Source organism: Sycon ciliatum, chromosome 4, assembly GCF_964019385.1.
Source record: "Sycon ciliatum chromosome 4, ocSycCili1.1, whole genome shotgun sequence".
Taxonomy (NCBI): Eukaryota; Metazoa; Porifera; class Calcarea; order Leucosolenida; family Sycettidae; genus Sycon; species Sycon ciliatum.
In genome coordinates, this window is record NC_088646.1 from 22308959 (window position 1) to 22335958 (window position 27000).

A 27000-nucleotide genomic window follows, 5' to 3' on the forward strand; every position below is an offset into this window, starting at 1 on the left:
TGCAGGTAAATAATTGGACTTGGCGCACGAAATCCGTTCCGCGTTCGACAGTTTTCCGCGTGTTGCGTGGAGTTTTCTCTGGTAGCCTGTACGTGCATGAAAATGTGTCGGTCCGGACAGGATTCCGCTTCATCCAGGGTCCGGTGAATACAGGTTTCACTGCATAAGAAGTTCAACTCGTACTCGTGAATAACAACACCATGTTCAGACTAGATAACCACGTGACAGCATACTGTTTTAAAGCTATATCCTCGCGAATGACGACAAGTCGCGAATCATTACACAGAGCAGTACACGGAACACTACACAGAACGCGTACCTCAAAGCGATCAAAGTAATGTAACCAGCTTGGATTTCCCTGGAGTATACCAAACAGAGCGGCACAGTGAGAACGTCCTCCTTAGTGAAGAGCATAGAAAACCATGACAACCAGAAGCAATGTACTGTCGTGGACATTGAAATCCAATGGGATGGCTGGCGCCCTTACTGCTTTTAGCGCGTACGTGCACTGTAGGTCACGTACACTCTCTAAAAATGGACCAGCAATGCTCGCGGCTGCAAGGCCGACGCCCCGTGGCCGCTTGACTTCTCAACGGATGGCAATGTTCGCTACAGTACGTACATTATTATGACTGTACATGATGCACTATTGCAACACAGGAGATGGTCATATAATCCTGCAGAAGTCCCCAGTAATGTCATTCAATTGAGAATGCATGATAAGTTGATAACAGCATCATTCCTGTTACTGAGTAAGGAGTGACATCACAAGCATGAACATTTACCACTTCACACAACACAATGAAGTATATGCGCGTCGGAAGTGGCAAACTCATGCATGTGACTGACAACTTTCAGACAAGCAAATTGAAATCATCATAATTATGATGATTTCATTGGGTTATGTGAAGGACACCATTGTATTACGATGGCACTATTCACAGAAATGACAGCACCGGTACACTTGTCATTGCACTGCCAGGGTGAGGACTATGAAATGATGAATCATTGATGATATAAGAGAGTGATTTGCACTGTGCCTGCTAAAGCCAGCCAGTGGCAAGCCAGAGAGTGGTGACCTGCCACAGCAGCACGTCACGCAGGTCCCCGGATGTGTAGCGGTAGATGAGAGTGGAGTGGTATGTTCGAGACAAGCTACTGCTTGACCTTATAAGAGTTGGCTGAATGGCCGATGCCATGTATACATGATGCACAAGTACATAACATGACATTGTGTTGGCATGGGCTGGATCCTTTGTGGCTCCTGGGGAGAAAGGGTGCAGCTATGGCATGGAAAGGCCTAATGTACTACTAGCAGTGCCCAACGGAATCTTCATTGCCGGATTTTCAATGGATTGCTGCACGGTGTATGCATGCACCCATTAACAGAGTGCACAGTGCCGTTATGCTTACCGGGTACGCTTCGATACAGATTACCGGTTCTTCTACAGATAATAATCCAGACAAAGTTACAGAAAACCAATGGTGGAGTTAAAACCAATGGTGGAGTTAAAACCAATGGTGGAGTGTATTTTCTAACTAATTTATACAAGGGGCAATACAGAGTGGTGATCACACAAGAATAACATGTACATGTACAGTTGCAGGCCAGCTATCCGAACACATACACTGTAGATCAAGTGAACCACTCAGCCCGCCCACTCAGCCCGCCTACTCGCCTCAGGAGAACAGTGCAATGTCGGTTACACCGTACAGCCTTTCAGGAAAGATCTAGTAGCAAAGAGGCTAGCATGAGGCCAGCGTGACTTAAGTATGTGTACAGTCAAACCTTTCAACTCGGATACTGAGCCAGTAATAAATGTAAACAGAGAAGAAAACACATGAGAACGAGTTATGCAGCAACTATTCACGACTGTAACAAGATGATAGAGTCAGAACGTGCTTGGTTTGTTGGTTTGCGCACTGGAGATGTGCTAGAGCTAGGTCTCACGTTGCTGAATGTCTCAGTAGCCTGTCAGTTTTGTGCCCTATCATCGCACGTTCTGACTCTTCATCATCTTGTTACAGTCATGGATAGTTGCTGCATAACTCGTTCTCATGTGTTTTCTTTGGAGGCAAGCTACGTAGTGAAGGCAGCGGGCCACACACGGACCCATAACCACAGTTGCATACTCGTATTGCTTAGAAAGTGGCCGAACTGGGCCTTGCAAGCAACTGACCCAGCAACCACAAAATAGTTCACCAAGACAGCCTATACTTGACTTACCGCGCAACTTGTGATGTACGGTGATAATCACTTCTGAGTCATAGACGTCGATCGTCAAGGCAACTGGCAGGGTGTCAAGTTCTTGCCAATACCTTTCCTTGAGCTGATTCTAAAAAAGAAGAGGAGAAAATAAAGATGAAGCTGAGAGGGATGTGAGATAGTTTGTGCCCAAGTCCAGAAAATGCACATCTAAAGCTGCATGGTGTAGACCACGCCAAGTGGTGGTGCTGGTCACATCTTCAGACTTGCGAGCTGTTGACTGGTGCAATCCCAGCACAACTTGCTCCACCTACCTAGCATTGTTCACTCACTGCCATGGGTGTGTGTGTGTGTGGTGTGTGTGCCAGCTAGTTCGATTGCTGGGTACACTTATGCGCCTGATTGTGTTGGGTCTGTTGTCAACGGGCTCGATTGATTGAAGGTGTAATGTTGTACCTGCCACCTTTGTTGGTTCCAGGGTTCATATACAGTCGTCCCTCTCTAATCCGACACTTATTTACCCAGCATCCTTGCAAACCAGCACACTTTCTGGTAAAACGGATTTTTCCGTTCATTTTTTACGCTTTAATCCGGCACTTGAATTCCGCCGCCAGCAGCGATTTTCTGCAATAAATCACTCAAACTGTACATAATTCGATTTTCTAATCCAGCAGTTGTACATCGCATACTGTCAGGGACCATTGTAACATACATAACACATGTAACATACTCTTGGGAGTATCCTATGCCAGTGCATAGAATATTCCCGGCAAGTGTAATTATGTTAAAGACATGCATTCCACAAAGTACTTGGATTGACACAGAAAATCCCTACGTTTTGACGTACGACACAAACATGTATGTTAACATGTGGGGCGGGTTGGAGGGCAGGATTTGATAATCCAGCACCCTTGTTTATCAAGCGGAAAATGCTGTTGCAAAAGGTGCCGGATTAGAGAGGGACGACTGTACTTTCTATTTGAAGTATACATGCATGTTAGCCATGGAGTGCTTCTGGCTAGATTAACTCTTGTGTACTGTAAATATACAAAATTTCGGCGCTGCAAAATTTCGGCACTTCACGATTTTTGACATTTCGGCGGCGATTTATTTTCGGCGTGGGGTAGAGGGAATGGTATAGTGCGACAGATGCTGTGAAAAATTTCATCGGCGTTTTAATTTGTGCCGAATATAGCCGCCGAAAATTTGTATATTTACAGTAATCAATGGTGCTAGTGAAGCTTATATCAGATCCACTCTGATTTAGCCACCCACACTAGTAGCAAGTATTACCTTAACTGGGGGCAGGGGTAACTGCAGTTGGATCCCAGGACGGATACCCTGATGCCGTCAATCCTTTTTCTGCACCGTGTCCTCACCCACTTACTGAGGTGTGGTGAGCCCATAAGTGGGATCATTTTCAAGTCCACCCAGAGTTTTGGGGATTTCAGGGGGTGTCGGCTGTTGGGTGGTTCAATAGCCAATTGAGTCATCTTTCCAAGATTCCTTTTGAGTCTCTCTCCCCTCTCCCGGGGAGACCCACGTGACCAGTTTTGGCAGTGAGCAAGTACAGTACAGTGTGTGTGTGTGTGTGTGTGTGTGTGTGTGTGTGTGTGTGTGTGTGTGTGTGTGTGTGTGTGTGTCTACGTGCATGAATGGCTGTGAGTGAGAGATAGATGCCATCAAAGGTGTAGGAACAGTCCCGTATTTAGGCATATGCGGATAATGCCGGCAGAAAAATTGGCAGAATTCGGTACTTTTTCTGGTAAGTTTCATGCATGTTTGGTACATGTATGTGGATAAAGAAATGGAGCAGAATTCGAGGAATTGCCCGCCATAAGCTTTGTATGGTTCTGCCCATTTCACTGCTTTTCGAGCATTATCCGCCAATGCCTACCTGTATTTTGTCATTTATGGACATGGGGGGGGGGCTGGACAAAAGTAAAGATCTTTATAAAAAAAAGTATAGTTTTCAAAAGTCCAAATACCCTCCTAATTATTTTTCAAAAGTACTAAAAATTTGAAAAATTCGAAGTACAAACAGGTCAGCCTGGACATTCTTATGCCTAATAAGTAATAACCGAGCTAAAATTAGCTGCATTATGGCCTAGGGGAAATGTCTTGCATGGATCTACCTGGATTGCACTGTTTGCATGCATTGTTGAGGTGCGTGGTACGAACAGCACGAGACATTTCGAGAATAGACAGAACAACAGTGAATCCCGTTGACCTGCATGTGCGTGCACTTCCCCGGTACGGAACGCTGAGAAAATTCAGTACATGCCCACTTGCCACCACTGCACTACATACCAGGTCGTCATTTGCTAACCTACACAAAAAAGCAAACGAACAAACAAACAAACAAATGATCAAAAAAACGCACACACAATGAGTATACAAACACAGCCGCAGACCGTGGCGCCCAGTGACGAAGTCTTTCGCTCACTAAAAGGTACTACCCAACCACCACTGGCCGCAGCATGACAGGTCAACAAAACGAAAAGTCACAGTTTGCATTAGAGTCAGTCAGACTGACTTTTCCGCATCTGCAGGAACCCTGCCACCCTCAAGAACGAAGGTACAGATGCGGATCCACAGACAAACCAGTAGCTGAAAACACGTACGGGTACCAGCTAAGCATACATGCACAAGCACACACTACAAGCATGCATGCACATGCACACACTAAGTATGCAGGCACATGCACACACTAAGCATATCTGCACAGGCATACACTGAGGAAGCATGCAAGGCCACACACTGAGCATGCAAGAACACGGCCACACACTGAGCATGCAAGAACACGGGCACATGTGCACCACCACCACCACTTACAGGCTTTGGCCTTCGGCAGTGGCCAGGAGGCGATTGATAATTTCATTCTATAACAACAAAAAAAGCATCGGAGAAAACATGGCAGTGTCACACAGCTGAGTACATCCAGACTCACAAGACTGACAGGAAACGAGTGTACATGTACAAGTATACATGTACTTATGTGCTTCTGGTGTGTATCTGGTCAAGTGAGAGCGGTCCAGACACCGTAGCACGGCAGTACATGCTCAGTGAAACTTCAATATCAAATACCCTGGATATACCTTACTTTGACATTTTTTTTAAATGTTGTGGGTTATAACGAAGCTGCAAGAAGCGTCCAAACTCATCTTTGACATACAAAGTACTACAAAAAAGGGGACGTACAGATTCCTGCATGAGTACGAGGGCAGTACCGCAGAATCCAGGCCATGTCGCGATAGCAGCAAGCACTGGATGAACCACAGTACTGACCGAGTATGAGTGACTGGAATGTGTTTACCGTGTGCAGGTCCAGAAGATAGTTCACGATCACATGCACACCACTACGGCTACCGTGAGTCACATGTACATGAACCATTGTCAAAACAAACTATATGCAGTTTGGGTCGAGGGTGACTTCCAAAGCCATGAATTGAGGTGCTATTTCCAGTTAGATGACCATGGATAAGGTGACCACCTGAAGTACACGGGGACCACATTTTGAAGGTGCCTTGAGTGGTGGGCTTAGACAGGTTTCACTGTATATATCCTACGGTACACTACAGTATACACTCAACACAATACAAGTCAGTGCATTATCAAAATTTCACCAGTTGTAGTCTTCGGGGTGCCGAGTCGAATGGTCTTGGTCCGAGGAAGCTGAGACGCTCCCTTCCTACTTTAATCCCAATCGAACTCTCGCACTTCCACCGAAACTGGGTGACTGCGCCCTACTAGATGGGGATTTGTATGCAAAATGTCACTAAAAGCACCATTTCGTTCTTATAAAAGCACAGATGACCGCGATTGGCCCATATGTTGTAGTCTTTTGGATGCTGAGTCGACTGGTGTTGGTCCGAGAAAGCTGCGATGCAGCGTTCCTCCTTTATTCCCAATCGAACATGGTTGAACAAGCGGTCACGTGCTCCTGCGTGCCCAAGTCACCTGGTCACAGCGCCAGCAGGCGACAACTTTCCCACCAAGGTTCAACTCGAGTTCAACTCGAGTGACAGGAGTGCGCCCAAAAAAGGTCAAACAGGCTGTAAGTTGTACCCTGCAGGCGCTAGGCTAGGCACGGTGACCAGGTGACTAGTGTACGCAGGAGCACGTGACTGCTTGTTCAAGCGGGTTCGATTGGGAATAAGGGCCGAACGCTGCATCGCAGCCTTTTCGGACCAAAACCAGTCGACTCAGCGTCCAAAAGACTACAACATATGGGTCAATCGCGGTCATCCGTGCTTTTATAAGAACGAAATGGCGCTTTTAGTGACATTTTGCATACAAATCCCCATCTAGTAGGGCGCAGTCACCCAGGTGGAAGTGCGCGAGTTCGATTGGGATGAAAGTAGGAAGGGAGCGTCTCAGCTTCCTCGGACCAAGACCATTCGACTCGGCACCCCGAAGACTACAACTGGTGACATTTTGATTTTAGCCTTAACTTCCCCTTTAAGAAAAATGACTCCTCTCCCACACACAATCCCACCTACCATGGTACTGGCAAAGAGCTCCTCCAGCAGGCTGAAACCGAACAAAGCAAACAAGACCACACACCGACACATTGACGCACAAAGACAAGCACAGAAAGGAGGCGTGCACAAGCAAACACAAGAAGAGGGGTACAGAAACCAGAAAGAAGTAACACTTTGAATAAGTTGGTCGCCAAAGCAGTCACCAACATGCGGACACACGATCCAGCTACACCAAGGAGCACGGAGCAAGCAGAACGTACACAGTGGTGGCTGACGATAACACGGCTCTGACAGCACTACAACTGACCAGGTCCGGACAGTGCAAACAGCAAGGAGCTACTGAAAAGAAGCATAGCAGCATCTACATTCTAATTATGGTCTAAGCTGATGGGTGCGGACAGCTATATGTACTAAGAAGTATCACCTCAAACTTTGCGCTGTCACCATGTCAGCCAACAGTGGCTTGCTAAATGTAGCTCGCGAAACTACATCGATATGCATGTGTGTGTGTGTGTGTGTGTGTGTGCGTGCACGAGCGTGCGTGCGTGTCAAAATATTACGACCATGCTAAGTAACACGCCAAGCTTGTAAATCAACAAGGCTTCCTTGGCGACAGCTGCACACGTACGTACCACTGCACTGGTAGATGCATATCTGCATACAGCACAGTATCACTCTAGCACTGACTTTGGCACCTAAGGCTCAGGGCACCAGTTACACTACAGTCCGTACGGTGTTGATTGTACTATGCCTCGTCCCACGTACATATACATGTACATGTACCTGCAAATTAATGAAATGCGATGATTTTCGACTTCAGCAATTCAAAAATCCGTCGCAATAGCGCAAACATACTCTGCTAAACAGGCATCCCACTGGTTGGTTGCACCACCCAAATATTAATTTACCTTCCGGCGCCTTTAATACAACAGTGCTAACTTACTCATCCAAGTCACGACCTAAGTCCAATCCGCATCTTATCAGATGCCTCGACAGTTGTGAGTTGCAGTGGCAAAAAGAGACAATACCGCAGCCTGAAGACTGGATCTAACACGCACGGTCTGGATTATCAGTCAGCGCATCACCGTACAGGGGTTGAACTGCAGTGCTTTGCTTCAACCGAATGGCAGAAAGAATGCAAGTGATCCGTTTGTCATCTGCGCGTATTAAAGCTGGGGGAGAACCATTACACCAATGCACTGCAGGGTTCTAGCTACAAACAATCTGGCCTGACTTCCAAAAATGCCACCCGTTTGAAGTTGAAAACAACGAAAGGTTATGTCGGCAGAGCTCGTGTTATTCGGACCCGTACAGTGTTTCTACGCTATGGTTAAGCATGGCTTCATTAATCTAGGGTGTGTGCCGTCACCGACTCACATTTAACACGTGTGTGTTGCGCAATTGGTCCGTAGCGTTATGACCATGTCAGTACACGTACAAACATGTACCAGTAAAACTTAGCAGAGCTGCAGTCCTTGGCAACAGATCAAACACGGGTATTTCGTGAATATAAAAAAGCATTATTCCAGTAGCTATGCAAAAGACGTTACTTCAGTAACGTCTGGTGCTAGCCAGGGTCCACACAGCAACGTGAATAACGTGAAGCAACTTGGATATATATATATACGTGAAGCAACTTGGAAGAATGAGTATGTATGCGAAGTGTATCGGGGGAATGCATGCAGGGCGATAGTGCGGGTTCGAATCCCAGGTTGTCTTGAAAAAAATAGGAGAAATGAAAAAAATTATAACATCCCTATGCTTTTTTTGCCTAGGTCATCAAAGTGGTAGACAGTGTCGTATTATAAGCCATTCACACGATGTGTAAACACTTGGACGTGTGTGACCAAGATAACACTGGCAAACCGTGATCCAGTTCACACGGTGCTGGACAAACTTTGGAACCGTCAATGTATCCATAGTGACCTCCTGAAAATGCCGGGAAATGTTAAATTTTGAATCTTCCTTTGTTTAAGCACTGCATTTGCAGTACGCACGTTCAACAACCGACGCTTTTCCTGGCGTGCAAAGATAATCGCGAGCAAAAGGGCCTCGGCCAAGATAAAAAATCAGTTGCATGCGTGTGTCCAAGTTTATCGTATCCGAGTAAATGCCCTTGGAAACGGTACGATAAAAGTGAGTTTGCTCGTCGTGTGAATGGCCTATTACCCTCGAATGCAAAGAGAAAGTTTATATAAGGCCAAAACAAAAAATAGGCTTGTTTCCGGTCGGCAACCCCTCAAAAAAGAGACTCGGTCGGCCGGAATGAAACTTTTTTTGGATACTTTTTTTGGTTCCTCAATCGTTGTGGCATCGATGGACAAGAGCACCTACACATGTACATGTACATTGTACATTATATCATGGCAAGGATCGATGTCAAAGTAATTTTTAGTTGACTGACTCACTGTTCTTGTACAGCATGTGGTGTATTCCTGTTTTCGTACATCCTGAGAAATCAAGCAAACAGTTCGAGTCCTTCCAGCTCCGTTATTCTACCTCGTATCGACCACTGAGGTTTTTGAACCGACAGCTGAGAATCTCTGCTACCTTGTAGGTGTTTCGATTGTGGAATTCGGTTGAGATTTGACTGAGTTATGACTCGTTTAGTGCACTTGCACACATGGCATTGCCACCGTTTGCATACATTTGGGACCAAAAAAAAGTTTCAGAATTTGGGAAAAAGTGGCCCGGTCGGGCGACCGGAAACAAGGTCATTATTTGTTTTGGCCTAACCCAATAAATTCTGCAATCACTTTTGCCTAACTCATATTCAAACTGATTGAAACGTTTTTGCAATACAATGATGTAGCCAATCAATGGAAAAAAATTCCCATCAGTTCTATAAATAACACATAATGAGCTAGGCAAAAAAGAATAGCGTAGGGCCCTGAGCTTCCAAGCTCTCTCGTTTCTCAGGGAGATATCTCAAATCAATTCAAACAAATTTTAAAAGGTCGGAACTGTACAAATCAATCTAGAGAATATCCCAGTCACTAGTTCATCTGCGAGGCCGAGCGCCTTAGGTAATAACTAAGTCACTCCCTCAGACCATGCTAAGCATGATAGAAATGCGGGTACCATAATGTAAGAACTCACCTGAATTAAAAGACTCTCGGCACATTAGCTAGTTGAACTGGGACGCGTACCAAACCAGACCGGGCTCCGTTTTTTCAAGGAAGGCATCATTTCTACCTGCATGATCGTGCAACGAGAGCTACATGTAAAAAAGTGGTTGCTGGTGACCAACAAATTACTTCAGCCATTGTTGATTTCCACTCTGATCACTCAAACAATCTTCGTCCCACGCACGCCTATTTTATTTAGGTCAGCTTCGACTCAGTTCGAGTTTGATCTTTCGAAAGTCCATGGACCATGTTATGACAGCTAGCTAATGTTGCTAGCTGTACAGCTACGTAGATCTACAGGTAGGAAATGTAGGCCATGTGCCAAGCCAAGTGCATCATGACATAATGCGTGATTCACGATTGATCGATCAGTACAGTGGATCACGCATTTTGTTTGTTTTTGTTTTTGGGGTATTTATCGTACAGCCTACACTACAGGTGAAAAGTAACTAACAAAAAATTTAATACTTTAGTTAGTTATTCGTTACCAATCACGGTGTGGTACCTAGTAGACCTACCTTCTTCCTTCACGAGGTGACGAGATACCACAAGAAAACGTTCCAGAACCTAAACTTATTTCGTTGCTATGTTTCTGATATGAGCGTGCGCATTTTCATGCACTAGCAACTGAGTAGGTAAGTAACTAACGCCGGACTACACCATGTACCAGTCACAGTGCACTCTTGCTGTGACAGCATGATATCAAGACAAGATCAGAGTGGGGTACGTTATCATGGTTATGGAGTCTTGATGATATTCCCGGGGGGGGGGGGGGGGGGGGGGAGGGGGGGGGGATATTGATACACAAGTAACAAAGTTAGGCATGGACAAGTACTAGTAGAAACTGGTAACTACTTGTAGCCTAATAGATTCAGTGTTTTGCCGGGTCCCGCAAATGATGCCACTTTCAGGCATTGGATTTGCAAGTGAACAGGGACGACCTTGCCATTGGGCACCACTGACCGATGGCCGCTGTAGTGTTCACATACACATACATGTAGACTGGGCACCCTGCACTGGTTTACCCTTCTCTGTTTCCATATGCCGGTCCCCGCCACCAGTGTCACAGCACGCACATTGCACTGCCGTGGCATGCGGGCACACCACCCATCAACACTTTTTAGGCATCATAATTTTAAAACAAAGCAAGGACTTCGGTGCTAGTACATATATGGCGGCAATGGCGCTGCGGGCAAGTGCCTTATCTACTCCATGTCCTTGCAGCCCAGACTATCACGTCCGAAGGAAGAGTCCTGGCAATGTGTAAATACTACAGGCCCACACAGGCTCACGAGTCATGACGCATGAGTACCTCGCCCGACACGGGCTTGAATTTGCGTGAGCGGTTTGCGAATTCTGAACTCTACTGAGCTCAGCTCAGATTACTTCCAGTCGCACAACCGTGAAGCCCTGTGACTGTATGCACAAGCAGTTTGCACCCAATGTCATTGAACCTGCACACACTAAGTGGCACGGTTGCCTCTCAGACTTAGTACAATCTTCCACACGGATACACGGGCAGAAACTGTTTGATCTTGAGCTAAGTCTTAATGTCGCAAATAAATTATACTGAGGGCAAACCACACAAGAATAATAGCTGAATATTGCATTCAAAATATCAATCCATAAGCAAAAGCAGCCGATAATCCCGGCTAACAAAAGAGCTGCAGCAGCAGCGGCATCATAAACAATGGAATGTTGACTATGGTTGTCACCGAGTCGCTAACCTGATTTAGAACCGTTATGATGCAGGTGCCAAACGGATCCATCCAGATTCGAATTCGCTATCACTATCAGCGAGCTTACGCTGCGCCTCTGTTCGGTGGCATACTCAGTTTCTATTTGTACCAACTCGCTGCTTGAAAGTAAAGCCGTACAGTATGGGTTAGCTCGACATTCCAGCACAGGTCGCAATCCAATCCAGAACCGCTGAGTAAGGGGCTCCACGAGATGACCACCAGCTGATGCTTGTATCGAGTTGACTGTCACAGCTGCTGCGCGCTGCATGTACATCTGCGACGGTCCTATGCAAAATTCTTGCGATAAAATTTACTCATAAAGTCGGTTTTTCTTTGCCTCGCTGTCGGCTCAAAGTTTCTCATGACATGACTGGGCACTTGCCAGCCCAAACTGGTTTCTTCCAGTAACAGCGTTCCTTTCTTGATCAAAGAGTCCACCACTCTCAGGTCCTGCACCGCCTGGTTCTTAGCAAACTCGGCCCTGATTTTAGCCTTCGCTGTTTCTTCGCTGATTCCTAGATCCTGTTTCTTGCAGGCGGCTGACGCTTGACGCATCCATGCTTTGTAGAGCGACAGTACCCTCAGTCTAGCCTCGTCTTGATTGCTGGAGAGCAGTGGTTTTACTCCCTTCGGCAAATCCTTCACCACCAGTGACGCAGCCCTGCCTGCCGACATTTTTTCTGGCTAGCTCTCCTATGAGTATTGATCTTGGGGCAAAGACGCGTTTGTCAGCATTCGCAAAGAGTGAACGACTACAACTGACAACTCGCCGAACCAAGGGCGAAAACACACTCGCAACGAACTGCAACAGTAAAAGTAGACTCAGTCAGTGCAGAGTACATCATGGTACATAGTGCACTGCCAGTGCATTCAGTTGGTCCCTACAAAGTATGTAGATCTACCGGTAGGCCTACTCCCCGGCTAGATCCCTGATATGAACGCAGGCTTCAGAATCACCATGATCACACTCACAGGCCGTATTTTTTGTTGTGCATTTTTTGTTTCAAAAACTATTAAAAAAACTTTTCAAATACGTGTTCATGAATTCGCACAGTAAAACTAGCGTAAATTAATCAAATCTCAGCAAAAGGCGGGACACAAAAATCGTGTTTCATTTTCAAAGTCTTGACTTTATTGCCAATATTGGTCTTCCAGACCATGTTCTTGATCAATTGAGCCAGTGAAGGCTGAGTGAAGAAGACTTGCAGTTTGGTTCTAGGACCACTGGGTCTGTCCACAGCAGAATTTTGTACAGTATGCGATTCTCCTGTACGCTGCAGAAACTCTTGCGCGTCGGTCTTTGATTTGGCGTAGTCTGCTATAATCATTATGTTTTGAGATTTGATTTGAATGTTCACTTCACTTGCGATGTTGTCATAATAGTTCTACAAACACCCATTAGGATTCAGTGAGTCTGGCACGCGCTCAGCGTGGAGGTGGTAAGCTTGAGGTACAGCACTGTAGATTTCTCGAAGCGTATGGAGACATCAACACGAATGGCCAATGTGAGCTTCACACAATGCTGTGTACTGTACTGATCCTTTTGAAATTGTTCTTGTTACAATTACCGTGCTATGCCCATGTATACGCGCATGTACATGGGCGTAGGAAACTACCGTATTTCCCCGTAAGTTAGTTCTCCCCAATGACTTAGTACCCCCTATAAAAAATACACTTTCCACTGCCGAGGTTATCACCCCGAAAGACAGTTCCCCCCGAAAGATAGTAAGTAAGTTCGTACCCGTCCTACATGTACAGACACCGTACAGTACATACATCATATGCACGGACACTAGAGTTGCGCAGGCTTCCCACTGCGTGTCATTTACCCCCGATAAAAAAGCACTCCCCGAAAGTTAGTACTCATGTGGCTGCTAAGTTCGAAAGTTAGTACGTACTAACTTACGGGAAAATACGGTAGTTTCGATTGGTCCGGCGTTGCCCGATGAACGTAATAGAGGGTACGGGGATTTCCCTGCAGGAAAGTTTTGAAGAAAAAAAGCAAACCAAATACTGAGTAGTAGCTTTTGAGGGCATTTGCCACACTTGCATGATAAAATATGAACCCCAGTAAATTCATGGGTGGGTGAGGAGCAAAGCGAAAAAAATACCTCCGACGTCAAGAGTACGTGAACTGCAGAGTGTGCAGCTAGCTTCTGACTTTTCTGCATGAGTGGCTGTCGCGGCGAAATTCCGGGACTACATCATAGTTGGTGTAGACATGCGGCGGAAAGTGGTGTAGTGCGTACAAATGAGCTGCAGTTGTGCAGCAGGAGACCTGCTTGAATCCTGCTTGTACGCACTACATCACTAAAATGATGTAATCCCGGAATTTCGCCGTGACAGCAACCCATCCGAGCTGCACGGTATGGGCTTTATGTAGTCTTGCCGACGCCCATGATGTACATTACATAAGAATTGCTGTTGTGCATGTATTGATTGTATTCCTTTTCATATACCGTAAAGTACCGTTGATCCGCCCCCCCCCCCCCCCCACGCCATGTCGCTTCCCAGCTGGATTTTCGGCAGGGGGTGGGAGTTAGATCAAGGCTGTCAAGTGCAGTACGATGTACAACAACGTAGAGGATCAGACTCTGTGTGCTGGATTGTGCACATTTTCATCCTGGATTGGCACGTATTTTGTACAGCAGTGCATGCGTCGGTTCAACATCGTATTTCGTTGTATACGCCGAAGTCGCTTCACAGGTAGAAAATCGACAGGGGGCGGGAATTGGAGAGGGGGGTGGATCAACGGTACTTTACGGTACTAGTAACATTCCAGGCAGTCTAACCTGGTTGGATGAGCTACTTGTATGCTTTGCGTGCAGCATGGTACCTGCGCAGTTTTGGAAATACCAGGTGTCCTTTGCGTAGACTTGATGAGCCCTCCTTTGTATTGCAGTGCATGCAACACTGCACAGCCTGCATGCGCCCCTCTTAGCATGACAACTGGCGACGTGATGTGGGCATGGCAGCACGCCGTGCCAGGCCCCGTATACGGAGCTGCTTACTCTTGCGGCTATGGACTCTTGCCGGTAGCCTAATGGGGAGAGCACTGTCCAAAAAGAAAGGTGTCCTGGGTTTGAGTTCCAACCGTGGATCCAACTTTTGGAACGCTAGTACAGTACTAGTAGTGATGGCTGGTGGGTGTGCAGGTATAGGATATTGTAACTATTCAGCCAACGTAAGACTGGCTACAGGATACTGTGGCTGCTCTACCTGGGCCCTACAGTCAATTCATAAAAAGATGAGCGTTGGCTCTGGAGAGCTCCCGTATTTGGCGATTTTTCGTGATTTTATCGTACATATATGCATAGTGCAGTGCCAAAAATTTGAAGTTTGAAAAAGGGTCCGAAAAGGTACCTCAACTGGGGGTTCGAATCGCACAATGCAGTGATGCAAGTGGAGTGAAACGGAATGGATTTTCATGACCTTTCCCAATTCAGTGCTTACAAGACAAAACCTGGCCAAAATCCTATTCTTGTTATGGCTTGCTTTTTGGAGAAATGGACTTCAGAAACATAATTGGAAGAGCATTCCGTGGGGGTTGCAGGAAAAATTGTGAAAAAACTCAAAATTTGACCCATTTATAGCCAAAAACTAGGGTATCATCTTTTCTGAATGGACTGTAGTATAGTGGTTTCACAATAAAACAATTAAACATGGCTGTCCCGTGTGGTCATGTGATAGGTGTGAAATCACTCTATAGCTCATGCACAAACCTGGACATATCGTTTTTGTGCCAATGGACGGAGGAGGCATTACGATGGATCGTCAGTAATTGTGAAAGGCCTGTTGCTTTGTTTTTGTTTTATGTATTAAAAGAGAAAAAGGTCCTTAAAGGCTCACCATCCGAGTTTTTTGTTTTTACTTTGCTTTCCTTTGCCCGTGGGGTTTATGTCGGTGTCTGCTTGACTTTGCGTGTACATACACTCATAGCTGTCCTATCCGGGCGGTCTGGGTCCGGGCACTGCCTTAACTCTGAATCCCGTACATTTTTGATGGGGAAGTGCCAGAGAGGTCACCGTTTTCGAATGGCAAAAGAGTAGTGATATTTCCACCGAAACTCACCCACAGGGTGCCCGGGTAGGCCGAGGTGCCCAAAACTTGGAGGTCCGGATAAGAGAGATGTGAGTGTACTTGCTTGCTTTGTGTATTTTGATCTGACTCTGTGTCAATGGCTGTGTGCAGACTACTACGGAAGCATCAACAACGGACGCGGCCGGTGTGAAGCAGAACCCCGATGCCGTGCACCAGGAGTGCGGCGATTTGTACGAGGCAGTCCAAAAGACTCACGTGTCGCTTGCAGCGTGTCGTCAGTCGTCCTCTGAGAAGGTTCTAGTGTTGCGCAACAAAACATATGAGGATATTTTAGAAATTGCGGTAAGTATGCACCTTGAAATGCTCAGTGAGATTCTTTTTAGACCACACATGCTATACTGCACTTCCACACATTTAAAATCTTCTGACCACTGAGTCGGGCTGTGGTGGTCCCAGGAAGATGCGACGCTCCATTCGTCTTTGGTTCCCAATCGAGTTCATGCACCTCTGCTGAAATGGATCGGGAATAAGAGTTGACCGATGTGCTAGTACCGCAGCAGTCTTTAAAATCCAGCGACCAGACGAGTACAGGTTCTGAAGTTTCTTCATTCATAAGAATGAAGTGAGGCTTCAGCGAAGCTGTCTGTGCATCTCCCTAACTAGTAAGGCACGGTGTTTCCATTTCAGTGGAGATGCGCAAATTCAATTGGGAACATAGACCAACTGAAGTGCCGTAGCTTCATTAGATCAACACCATTCGACTGCGCACCCGGAAGTAAAGACTACAAGTAGTGATTGAAACTTTGATTTTAGGGCTGTGTTTCCCCTTTTTGTCTGTTTAGTAGCCCGTGTGTGCGTAGAGTTGTGGGCTAGAGTGTTTGTCTCACTAATCGATGCATGCAGTGCAGTGCACAAACCGTACTGTTGTGGACTTGTGCTTTTCATGTTTCTTTTCAAATTCGATTTATTTACTGTAAGACATGTATATATAACGAGGAAGCAAATCTAACGATTTAACGGATGACATTTCTCCGTTATAATAAGATCCGTGGAGGCCGTACTGCTTCATATATGCTGTGTGTGGATATGGCAGAATACTGCAAGATCGTTAACATATCTTCTCGTTAACCTATGAATTTTGGACAATCGTTAAAATTTGCGACTCGTTATAATAACATGTCTTACAGTAGTTGCCCGTGATATAGGAATGGATCAGTTCACTCGAATTTCACCGAGAAACTGGATGAGTTTGAATGTAAACCATTGGGATTATATGCATAGAATTGAGTCCTTGACGTTTCATCTGAGTTGTAACCGAATGGCGCCTAGTAGCATGCACTATGATCCGACACACCGCCAAAGACAACAACCGACCGTTCCTGCTTCGTTCTAAGATTCTGTTGAGTAAGAAAAGTGTACGGTATTATATGTGACCAAAAAGATACAGTGAAAGAAAAGCCTAGCAAAGCATTGCAAGGCACGTTGGCTCGGCTGCGTTGGTTCAGCTGCACGCTAGTGCAAACATGCAGATCGACAATGTTGGGCGGAAACCAAACACCACAACATTGCCAGAAACTAACTTGTTCACACCTACATACAATCATGAGTCCATACCGTGTCTGGTCTGGTTTGTTATGTTAGCAACCTAGAATGCATTGAACACATGGATTCGATCACACATTCCCCCCTGGTAACACAACAAAACAGGGAACTTGCACTAAAACGTAGAACTAAGGTTCTCCAAAGAAAAGAACAACACTCCACCAACAGCTAAACAAGAGAACAGCAAAATGCGTAATGGGTCTTGCATTTGCTAGCTTGCTCCTAACTAAGCACGCGCCAAGGTAGACTGATAACACGGCACACATACAGTTTCAGGAGCCATAGCGCTGTGGTGGCCTAATGGCAGATCTGTCTCGCAGTGACATGCGGATGCCGCCATCCCCAATGTTGGGCTCAGGGCCTGGCAGCACTGATGCTGGCTGGTACAGATAACCACCATCTGTAGCCGCTGCACTGTCGTCCATCAGCGCTGTTGGTTGGGCCAAGTCACGGGCGACATCCCTCTTGATGATCTCCACGTTGACAATCTTCTCCGCTGAGTGTGGATCAGCAGCCCGGGTGATGACAACTGTCGACGGCGACACAACGCGAACGATGCGCCACCCAGGCTCGTACGGTGCCAGGCATTTGCGGCTCCGGGAAGGCCGACGTAACAGCACCGCATCCCCTACGCTGTACTCTGCTCCTTCAATCACGCTCTCTGTGTCGTTCCGAGAGAGCTCTTCGTTTACGAGGTCTCGCACACGTGCCGTCTTCTCTGCCAAGCTTTCAACCCAGCTTGACAAACTGAGGTCTTCTTCCTCGCGCTCGACCAGGAGGTTGCGTGGTTCCCATCCCATCATTGCGGCGCATGGCGAAATCCCAGTAGCACTGTGCGGCCGCACCCTGTAGTAGTAGAGCAGCATGCTCAGCTCTGTCTGCCAATCGCTGCTGTACTCGACCACTTTGCGGATAAGACCCAGCAGCGTGCGATTGAAGCGCTCGGCTCCCCCTTGGCTCTGAGGGTGGCGCACAGCTCCATGCCTCACATGTACGCCGAATATCGATAGCAGAGACGACACCACACAGTTAACAAACTCCGTGCCGTTGTCACATCGAATTACGCTTGGTGGGCCAAACCGGGTGCAAATACCAACAAGCGCCTCCGCGACACTGACACCATCATGGCGGGCTAGGGGTACGACTTCCACCCACCGTGTGAACATGTCCACACACACGAGGACACAATGGTAGGAACTACTGCGGCTGGGTCCCAGCTCTAACGTATCAATCTGGATGACTTCCCACGGCCTGGTTGGTAGGTCGCTTCTCGTGGCTGGAGGGTTGGGCTCTCCTCGCGACGGGTTCGCTGCACGGCACGTCCCGCAGTCTCGGACGACTTCCTGGCAGCGTTGCGCCATCTGTGGGAAATGACAGCACTTCCGAAGACTGCCCCACATGGTCTCCCAGTTACCATGTCCGGTGTTGCGGTGAGCAGCACCGACGGCTTCACTCTGCAGTGCAGTAGGCAGGACCGGTACGATCACATCACCATCGACGGGGTCCACACGACTGAGGTACAGGACGCCATCAATAACACGCAGCTGACCCTTTGATTTCTTGTACAGCTGGCTCGTCACTTGCTTTCCATCCTGTAGCTGTGTCACTGTCAGCTGCACGTCCGCATCTACCGCTTGGCACCCGCGGATAGACCGCATCGACGTTGGCCCCTTCATAGAGCTTGCTGGTAGCGCTGCTGCGATTTCACCTGCTTCCTCCCGACAGGGAGGCCATGAGGTCGGCACGCGGGTGAGCCGATCTGCAACGTTCGACTCCGAGGGGACCCACTCCACGGACACCGTCATGCTAGCAGCAGCCACAGTGTCCTGAAACACCTGCAGGCGGAGACGGACGAGAGACTCGTGGAGACCCCCGACCTTCACGCGATGAGTATTCTGCGAGACCGAGCGCAACCAACCAGCAACCGTCTTCGAGTCGGTCACGATGGTCAGGTTCTTGACGTCCCACCGGATGGCCAGATCCAGCGCCTTCAGAGACGACTCGAGCTCCGCCACATTGATATGACGCTTGTCTGCTTTGTCTCGCAACCATGAACCATCCTCGACAACCTTGCCATCCTGCGTGAGCACCGTGGCAATTGCCAGGTTGGACGCGTCACAATACGCTCGCCACGTACCCATCGTTGGGTCAGCGAACCACACTCCGCTAACGGGATCATCATTGCACAGGCGGTGAACAATGTCGCGGCAACACTTCAAGACAGCATCCGGTACAGCCTGATCCCATGCCACCTCTGACGTGCAGGCAAGGCGCTTGACATACGAACACGATGGGCGCAGCCAGGCACACACAGGGTAGTGCCCAATCACTCTGCCACACCAACTAAACAGTTCACGCTTTGTTGGTTTGTCGGGTAGCTGTAGAGACACACCTTCGCGACGCGTCCACGACACACTCCCCTCGTCATCAGCCTGAAGTTGCAGACCTAGCACACGCGCACTCACGGCTGGCTCAGCCGGTTTGGTTGGCAGGCCATACTCCAGGAGCCGCGACTTGGTGCGGTCGACGAGCTGCTCTGGGACGTAGAGATCATCCACGTAGTTGTCTACGCCAGCGAGATCACGCGTGGCCCACTTCACGATCAAGTCCATTGCCTTTGGAGCCACGGACAGCCCGAAGCCCATCCGCTCCAGGACGTACACTTCGCCACGCCACACCACGCACTGATAACGCCACAAATCGGGATGAATGCGTACCTGTAGGTACGCTTTGCTGATATCCAGCAGCTGATACGCTTGCGGAACGCCCGCTTGACGCCACCTCCGTAGCGTCTCGCCACATGCCGGAGCGTCGGTGCCAGGGTGCGACGTCAGCTTCTGGTTGAGGAGCCGGTAGTCGAGGCAGGGCCGAACTGGCGTTGATGCCTTATGCTCCTGCGTAGCAGCGAGCAGAGGCAGCACACATCTCGGCTCACCATGCTTCTCGACGTCATGCTTCACTAGCCAGCCGTTGCCGAGCCATTTTTCAACCTCATCTCCAAATAGCTGTTCCTGCTCCTTGGAGAGCTTGGATCGTGGGTACTCTCCAAGGCCTGACCCGATGCACGTAGTCGGCTCCGTCTTGTCCGCCCATTGCCACTGCACCTCCCACGCCTTGTCAGCCGTACTCCACCGGAGGATCATATCTGATGCCCGCAGCACAACATCGCCATTGCTGAGCTTCTCCACGTCCGCGTGGTGAAAGTCTTCAGCGACGGCTCGTGCTTCCGACTCGGGGCGTGACGGATGCTCATCTGGGGTGCTCGACGCCAGCACCAATGGGCATGCAGCACTGACGGTCCCGAATACAACCCCCACCAGTTCTCCTGCGTCATACTGCATATGCACACCACCCAGAGTCGCGATGCTGTTAACTCCAATCAGCACATCAGCCTCCACGACAGACAGGTCGTCCACCACCAGCATGTCAGTCTCGGTCTCACGTAGGCGAACCACAGCACTATCCAGCCGTGAGATTGTACACTCCACGACGCCACGGACATCCACCGGACTGCCATCGATCGCATTAATTGTCGATGACGTAGGCCTGATATCCAAAGCTAGGTCGGTTGCCAGGGCGCTAGCTACAAGGGAGCGGGATGCACAGGTGTCCACAGCAGCTACTACACGCTTGCTTGGACCGCCGGACCGTTTGATGTCCACAAAGATCCGTGGCAGACTGTCACCTCCACTGCTCAGGCATAACACCTTGGAGTCACCATGATCACCAGAGTGCACAGGAGCAGCGGCTGCACTCCCACCCCGCTGCTTCTTCTGCTTGAAGGCCTTGAACTCCGAACAATCTCTCATCATATGCCCAGCCTCGTCGCAGAATAAACACGTCAGCTGACTGTGTTTGGCTTGCTTGTGGCTACCGGTACCACTACTCGTGCTCGCAGGGCAGTTCCGCTTGAAGTGGCCAACTTGACCACACTTGTAACACAGGACACGTCTTGCGGAGTCGCGACCTACACCTGCTGCAGCGGTCATCCTGGAAGAGCCTGATGGAGCCCGATCGTCTAGAGCACCGTAGCTCACTGCTGCCACACCGGGCTTCATCGATCGTTCCACGCTTCTAAGCCGCCTGACGTACTCCACGCAATCGTCGATGGTGTCCGTTTTTCCACTCATACGGAGCTCCTTCGCAAACTGAGAGGGGAGCCCGGAGAGAAACTGCCCGATCACTATTTTATTCTTCCCATCAGCATCAACCTGCTCACCAGACAAGGTGAGAAGCCTCTTCAAGTCCGCTGCGAAGTTGTCCACCGACTCGTCTCCTCGCAAGATCCTGGACGTAAACATCGAGTATGCTTGATCCGGTGCCATCCCAAAAGCGGCGGTCAGCTTCGCTTTCACATCGGCCGGCTTCTTCTTATCCGCTGCCGCCATCTCGTTCCACACGGTGAACGCCTCACCCTCGAGATAGAGCGGTAGATTCGCCATCTTCTTTTCGTCCGAGTCCCACTTCTGCAAGTCCGCGACAACTGAGAACTTCGCCCAGAATTCGCTCAGGTCGTCCCGACCCCCGCGGAACGGTCTCAAGAAGCATTCGACTTTGGCCATCTCGCACTGCTACCCAATTCGCCCGACTAATCCGAGTTACAACACAAACTCCTGAGTCCCGGGTTTCGGCACCAAAAAGTGCTGTAACCGAATGGCGCCTAGTAGCATGCACTATGATCCGACACACCGCCAAAGACAACAACCGACCGTTCCTGCTTCGTTCTAAGATTCTGTTGAGTAAGAAAAGTGTACGGTATTATATGTGACCAAAAAGATACAGTGAAAGAAAAGCCTAGCAAAGCATTGCAAGGCACGTTGGCTCGGCTGCGTTGGTTCAGCTGCACGCTAGTGCAAACATGCAGATCGACAATGTTGGGCGGAAACCAAACACCACAACATTGCCAGAAACTAACTTGTTCACACCTACATACAATCATGAGTCCATACCGTGTCTGGTCTGGTTTGTTATGTTAGCAACCTAGAATGCATTGAACACATGGATTCGATCACAGAGTTCTCTGTAGTACTATCATCTGTTTTGTGTGAGAGATCTTTAGGAGGTCCTTTCTTTTTGTTTTTGAGTGTAGGTGTCGACTCACCAGGCAACTTGCTTGCAGTGCCAGTCTTCCTTCACTTTTGTTGTTACTTTGGTATGTTCACTCTCTTGTCTCTGTGTAGGAAGTGGCCCCGTCTCTCCAGAGTGTATCCTTACCATCTGACACCTTCTGTGAAGGTACGGTACGGCATACGAAACGTGGAATTTGATATTGAAGACATTTTTTGCAGAAGAAGTGCTATTTTCTCTGTTCTAAGTTGCTCTCTGGCATGCATGCATCCCAGAAATGATATTTGTATGGGGATACTAAGTCTTCTGTACATTTGTTGTACTTGTGGAAGCCATGTCCAAAATGCTCCATACGTAGGACTTATTTTCTCTAGCTTCTCGGAGAAAAGAAATTTCTCCTGAAAGTTGAAGAAACTGGAATGATTCAGGAACAGGTGTCGAAGAATTCGGAGATCTCTTGCACATGTGAAGCGCCAAAGGGGTCGCGATCTTGAGTGGCACGAATGTAGTACGCACCGTGCGTATGCGAAATGGAAATGTCGTGCACTCATGATGAACACGTGGCTTTTTGCAGTAGTTCTCATGCGCTGACCCCAAGTTTCAACTAATTTTGAAGTTCGGAGAGCTTTGGAGAGTCTCCTAAAATTCAGAGAAGATATAAGAACACTTCTCAAACGTTTCTGGGAGGATTTTAGACGCACCCGAAGAACGGAGAACACAGCATTTTGAGAGGATTTTCTGATTTGGTGTGCCGCCTGCTTGAAGTACATGTAGCTCGACCATGCATGGGGCATGACAAGTAACTTTATGCTATTGTAGTCCTGCTTGGGCAAATTTCGTTGTGGCTTGTACCGGTATTGAAGCTGATGACGGCAGTTTTGGTCCGGTAGTACAATGTATTATGGTAACCAATTGTTATTTCCATGGCCATGCTTTGTGTGCTGTGCTCATAATAGATGGAGAGTTTACAAAGGCATTGCAGTTATTCAGCGAATCTGGTGCATCAGAGGTAAGGCAGCACGAAGAAGAGAAGGTATACTTGTAACTCTCTTTTGAGCAAGTATAGTCTCTATTAGAATGTAATCCACGTGTAGGTGGCCTGGCACGAGCGAAGTTTCCCTAAGTGGTTCGTGTTCCTCAACACAATTGTATAGCTGGTGGGAACGTGCACATGCGAACTTTCTTCTCTTTTCTTAACGTTTTCATGATTTTCACAACACCTCCAACTCGCAACACACGAAGTCCTCGGCTACACCACGTACAGCGATTGGTTCCCAATTATCACGGAGGAGGGCATGATCAGGGATCGTGGTGTAGCCGAGAAGTTTGTGTGTTGCAAGTTGGAGGTGTAGTGAAAGAATCTTTCAAATAGATGACAAGGCTACAATGGAGCTTTAAAGTTCTGAAGAAGAAAAAACGTTTTCATGGTTGTAGAGACTATCATCCCGACCTTTTTTTATTATCATAGTGTACCCCCCCCCCCCCTGACAAGTCACTTGCAGTAATGTACACGAGAAAGAACTTTTTAAAGTAGCTCTGAAGGTGAAAACAAGTGCGATTCTCCCCGTGGTTATGTCCTTGAGACTGTGTATTTGTTCTTCTTCTGGCTTTGCAGAAACTGGCTGAGGGTGTCAAATCACTGTCAGATCTGCTCGACATCAATTCTGTCGTGGACGGCAATGCCAAGAAAGATCGGCCGAGCCGTGTGCGCTAAACTGCACTAGAGTACATGCAGCTGGCTCAGCCCAGAATCCTATATGGACAGGGCTGTACAGTAGAGAATGGCCGCTCGGCATCTTGACAACTAACGCAACGCCTATCTCGCTGGAGCAGGTTCATAAAACTTCACCCTGTTGCTTGAAGCTCACGAAAACATGCTTTCTGCGCTGCTGCATTGGTCATGTGTTATTCAGCTGACAACATGATCATGTCAGTACACAAAATATTAGGAACAAATACCACTCAATCTATCAGAGCAGTGTAGTGACCCCGGCCCCTTTCCACAGCGTGTTGCTCTGTGCAACTGTACACCGACTGCTACCTACACACGAATAGTACTTGTTTAGTAGTAGGCCGTGATTAGAATTTAGACCAACGATCCAGAGTACTTGACGAGAAGAGGAAGAACCATTCAAATTCTCCATGGAACACTTTGTGTCACGCGAATGAATGTTTCAGCATGCTGTGACTTTTAAAAGTAATTTATCATCTCTTTTTTTACACCGTAACGGAATAGCAGTATTCACATCTGTTTAGACTGGACTACTTGTACGTTGTTGTCTCGATCCTGCGGGTACCCTTGACCAAAGAATCAGTGCCTGGATACCCTTGAACTGTCCACTTTACACAACACCACCATGGCGAGGAGGACAATGCTGTTCAAGAATTGATATGGTCGAAGCCTCCTGATGGCTGTTTCATTCCTCTTGCATCATCTAAATTTACCTCCACCGAGGAGCACTGCAGGAACAACGTATCTGTCTGGTAGATTTGTCATTCATGACTGTCCTTGCCATGGTTGTGTCGTGCAAGTGGAGCTAGTGTGCCAGCAGAGAGCACAGCGTGGAGTGGTAGAATTAGCTAAATTATGCAGCCTGGCTCCTGAAGAGGGGGGGGGGGGGGGAGGAGGACATGATGAGTTCAATTCTCCATGCTTGATCAAACAATTAACATGCGGTCAGACTGACTGCTCCAGAACATTACCGAGTGGTTTTCTCCCTGGCTGGCATCATGGAAATGCGTGGTGCCCCACAGTTAGGTGTACACATCCAACCATTTCACACATTGCCCTGTCCCTGGGGAAAATCGCGATTCCACGGCCGCGTTTTTTCCGCGTTTTTTGCGATTTTTTAAAAGACCGCGTTTCCCCGCGTTTTTTGAACTCTTGTTGCACTACACGTACACACAGTGCACTGTTCGGTCAGCAACGTCTCATCGTGGCGGCTTTGTACTCAAATATGGCGAGTGCTTACGCCAGAGACTTGTAACTGATTGATTTCACTTAAGCGGGATTCACAGAAGCTTTTTTGCGATGCGACACGCGATGCGACAGGCGCGAAACCGGGAAAACCCCAAATCGCAGCCATGTCGCACCCCACGCAACTGACGCAACTGGGCCATCGCATGCCATCGCAGAAGTTGAGCTTGGCTCAACTTTTGCGATGCGATGCGATGCGACAAGCGATTTGGTGTACGATTTTGACCTTTTCTACAGCAAAGTTGTACAAAGGTGCAAGAGTTGCCTATAAATTTTTACAAGTTGTGTCAAACCGCGCGAATATCATGGTGACGTACCCAAATCAGCAAAACTTTGTCGCATCGCTGACTTCTTCTGTGAATGGTATTTCGCGAGTTCGCATCGCACGCATCCATCGCAGATCGCGTCGCATCGCGTGTCGCATCGCAAAAAAGCTTCTGTGAATCCCGCTTTAGGGGTGAAACAATTATACCGAATACTCGAGTACTCGCTCGTTTTTTTCAGAAATAATCGTACTCGGAATAAATCAGAGTACTCGTTCATACGTGGTACATGCATTTACCACAGAAATCTGCAATTTCAGAGCAGCAGTCGGCAGATATTGATATGCAGACTGTGTGGTGAACATTTGTTCACGAGTAGAGAGAGCCTAAATGACCCAGCAACCAATATACCAGAGAAAAAATGATTGCCACTCGGTTCAATCAGGGTTGTATCATGTGATTTTAAGGCCCTCGGTGTGCAATTTTTAGGAGATGAAGAATACTCGAATACTCGAATATTCGATCGGAGAAAATCAGAGTACTCGAACTCGGGATCTCAACGCCAACTTTCACCCCTAATACATACTCACTGAAAATTGCCGCATATCAATATTATTCACCGCATATTTACCGCAAATTCACCGCAAATTATGCCATATTATGCCGAGTTTTTCCCCGCGTTTTTTGCGATTTTTTCCCCGATTTTCCCCGGGCCGCGGGGGCAGATTGCCGACACATCCCCAGTGGGCATAAAACTCCACAGCCATGTCACTTCTGTACGGTGCCCCAACATTTTAAAATGTGAATCTGTCATGGAACTGGTTTATTATGCTAAAGAATGACAAGATGAATCAAGCGAATCACCCAGTATTAGAGATACCAAGAGTCCATGGGGGATTATTATGGACTCTTGCCGGAGATACACTACATGTATGCCGTGGCGCCATGGCAATGTACTCATTGCACTGATGACAAGAGTCCCACGGACTCTTGTTTTGATATCAAGAGTTACTACTCGTACACATAATATTGTAGTACTAGTATGCTCTCTTAACAAAGGATCCGCCAAAGTTCGTCATGTGCCAAGTGTTGCCGTGGAAGCACCAATCACACTCAAGTAATAGTTGAAAACAGGCACACGACAACACACGTCACATGACGAAAATTGCAAAAACAATTTTTTGGATTGTCGGATCCGTGTAAACGGCCGAAAACGAAACAAACGTGACGGAAAACGAGGCCAGCACACCGTTTCGACTGTTTACACACCCAAATTTATCCGGCAGAACATTTCCGTTTTCAAATTCTTCCACCTTGGCCAGCGTTTTGGTTTTCTTCCGTTTTGGTGTACAACTTTTACGTTTTGCTCCGCGTACCGTGTAAATGAACCATGGATCCGAAAGGATTTCGTTGCGTTTTCGCCCCCAGCGTTGTCGTGTAAACGCAGCCTGAGAAGACGTCAATCAATGATCTGTACAAGTCATACATGTACG

General features: G+C 47.8%; 3 protein-coding genes across 6 annotated transcripts in view; 1 reads left to right on the forward strand and 2 right to left on the reverse strand.

Moving 5' to 3' along the window:
- LOC135815054 (uncharacterized) overlaps positions 1 to 10022 on the reverse strand; it is a 15365-nt gene extending 5343 nt beyond the window's left edge. Inside the window, exons 1-8 of one of the 4 annotated variants that reach the window (XM_065328285.1) lie at positions 9790 to 10022; positions 8068 to 8156; positions 6709 to 6739; positions 5042 to 5088; positions 4517 to 4535; positions 2228 to 2336; positions 1414 to 1445; positions 320 to 358 (exon numbers count right to left, since the gene is read on the reverse strand). In XM_065328285.1, the coding sequence (XP_065184357.1) occupies positions 320 to 358; positions 1414 to 1445; positions 2228 to 2336; positions 4517 to 4535; positions 5042 to 5088; positions 6709 to 6711 (249 nt within the window). In that variant the 5' untranslated portion in view covers positions 6712 to 6739; positions 8068 to 8156; positions 9790 to 10022. Of the gene's footprint in view, positions 1 to 319; positions 359 to 1413; positions 1446 to 2227; positions 2337 to 4516; positions 4536 to 5041; positions 5089 to 6708; positions 6740 to 6950; positions 7393 to 8067; positions 8165 to 9789 lie in introns of those variants that run through there. The other 3 variants (XM_065328286.1, XM_065328284.1, XM_065328283.1) reach the window with 3 other exon arrangements.
- Positions 10023 to 11842: 1820 nt separating this feature from the next.
- Positions 11843 to 12232, reverse strand: LOC135813466 (NADH dehydrogenase [ubiquinone] 1 alpha subcomplex subunit 6-like). The gene has a single exon (XM_065326559.1). It carries the CDS (start codon positions 12230 to 12232, stop codon positions 11843 to 11845), a length of 390 nt encoding a protein of 129 aa, XP_065182631.1.
- Positions 12233 to 12677: 445 nt separating this feature from the next.
- On the forward strand, positions 12678 to 24529 carry LOC135815055 (uncharacterized). The gene is made up of 5 exons (XM_065328288.1): positions 12678 to 13062; positions 15749 to 15940; positions 22381 to 22435; positions 23224 to 23276; positions 23883 to 24529. Exons 1-5 carry the CDS (start codon positions 13036 to 13038, stop codon positions 23979 to 23981), a joined length of 426 nt encoding a protein of 141 aa, XP_065184360.1. The 5' UTR covers positions 12678 to 13035; the 3' UTR covers positions 23982 to 24529.
- The last annotated feature ends 2471 nt before the right edge of the window (positions 24530 to 27000 follow it).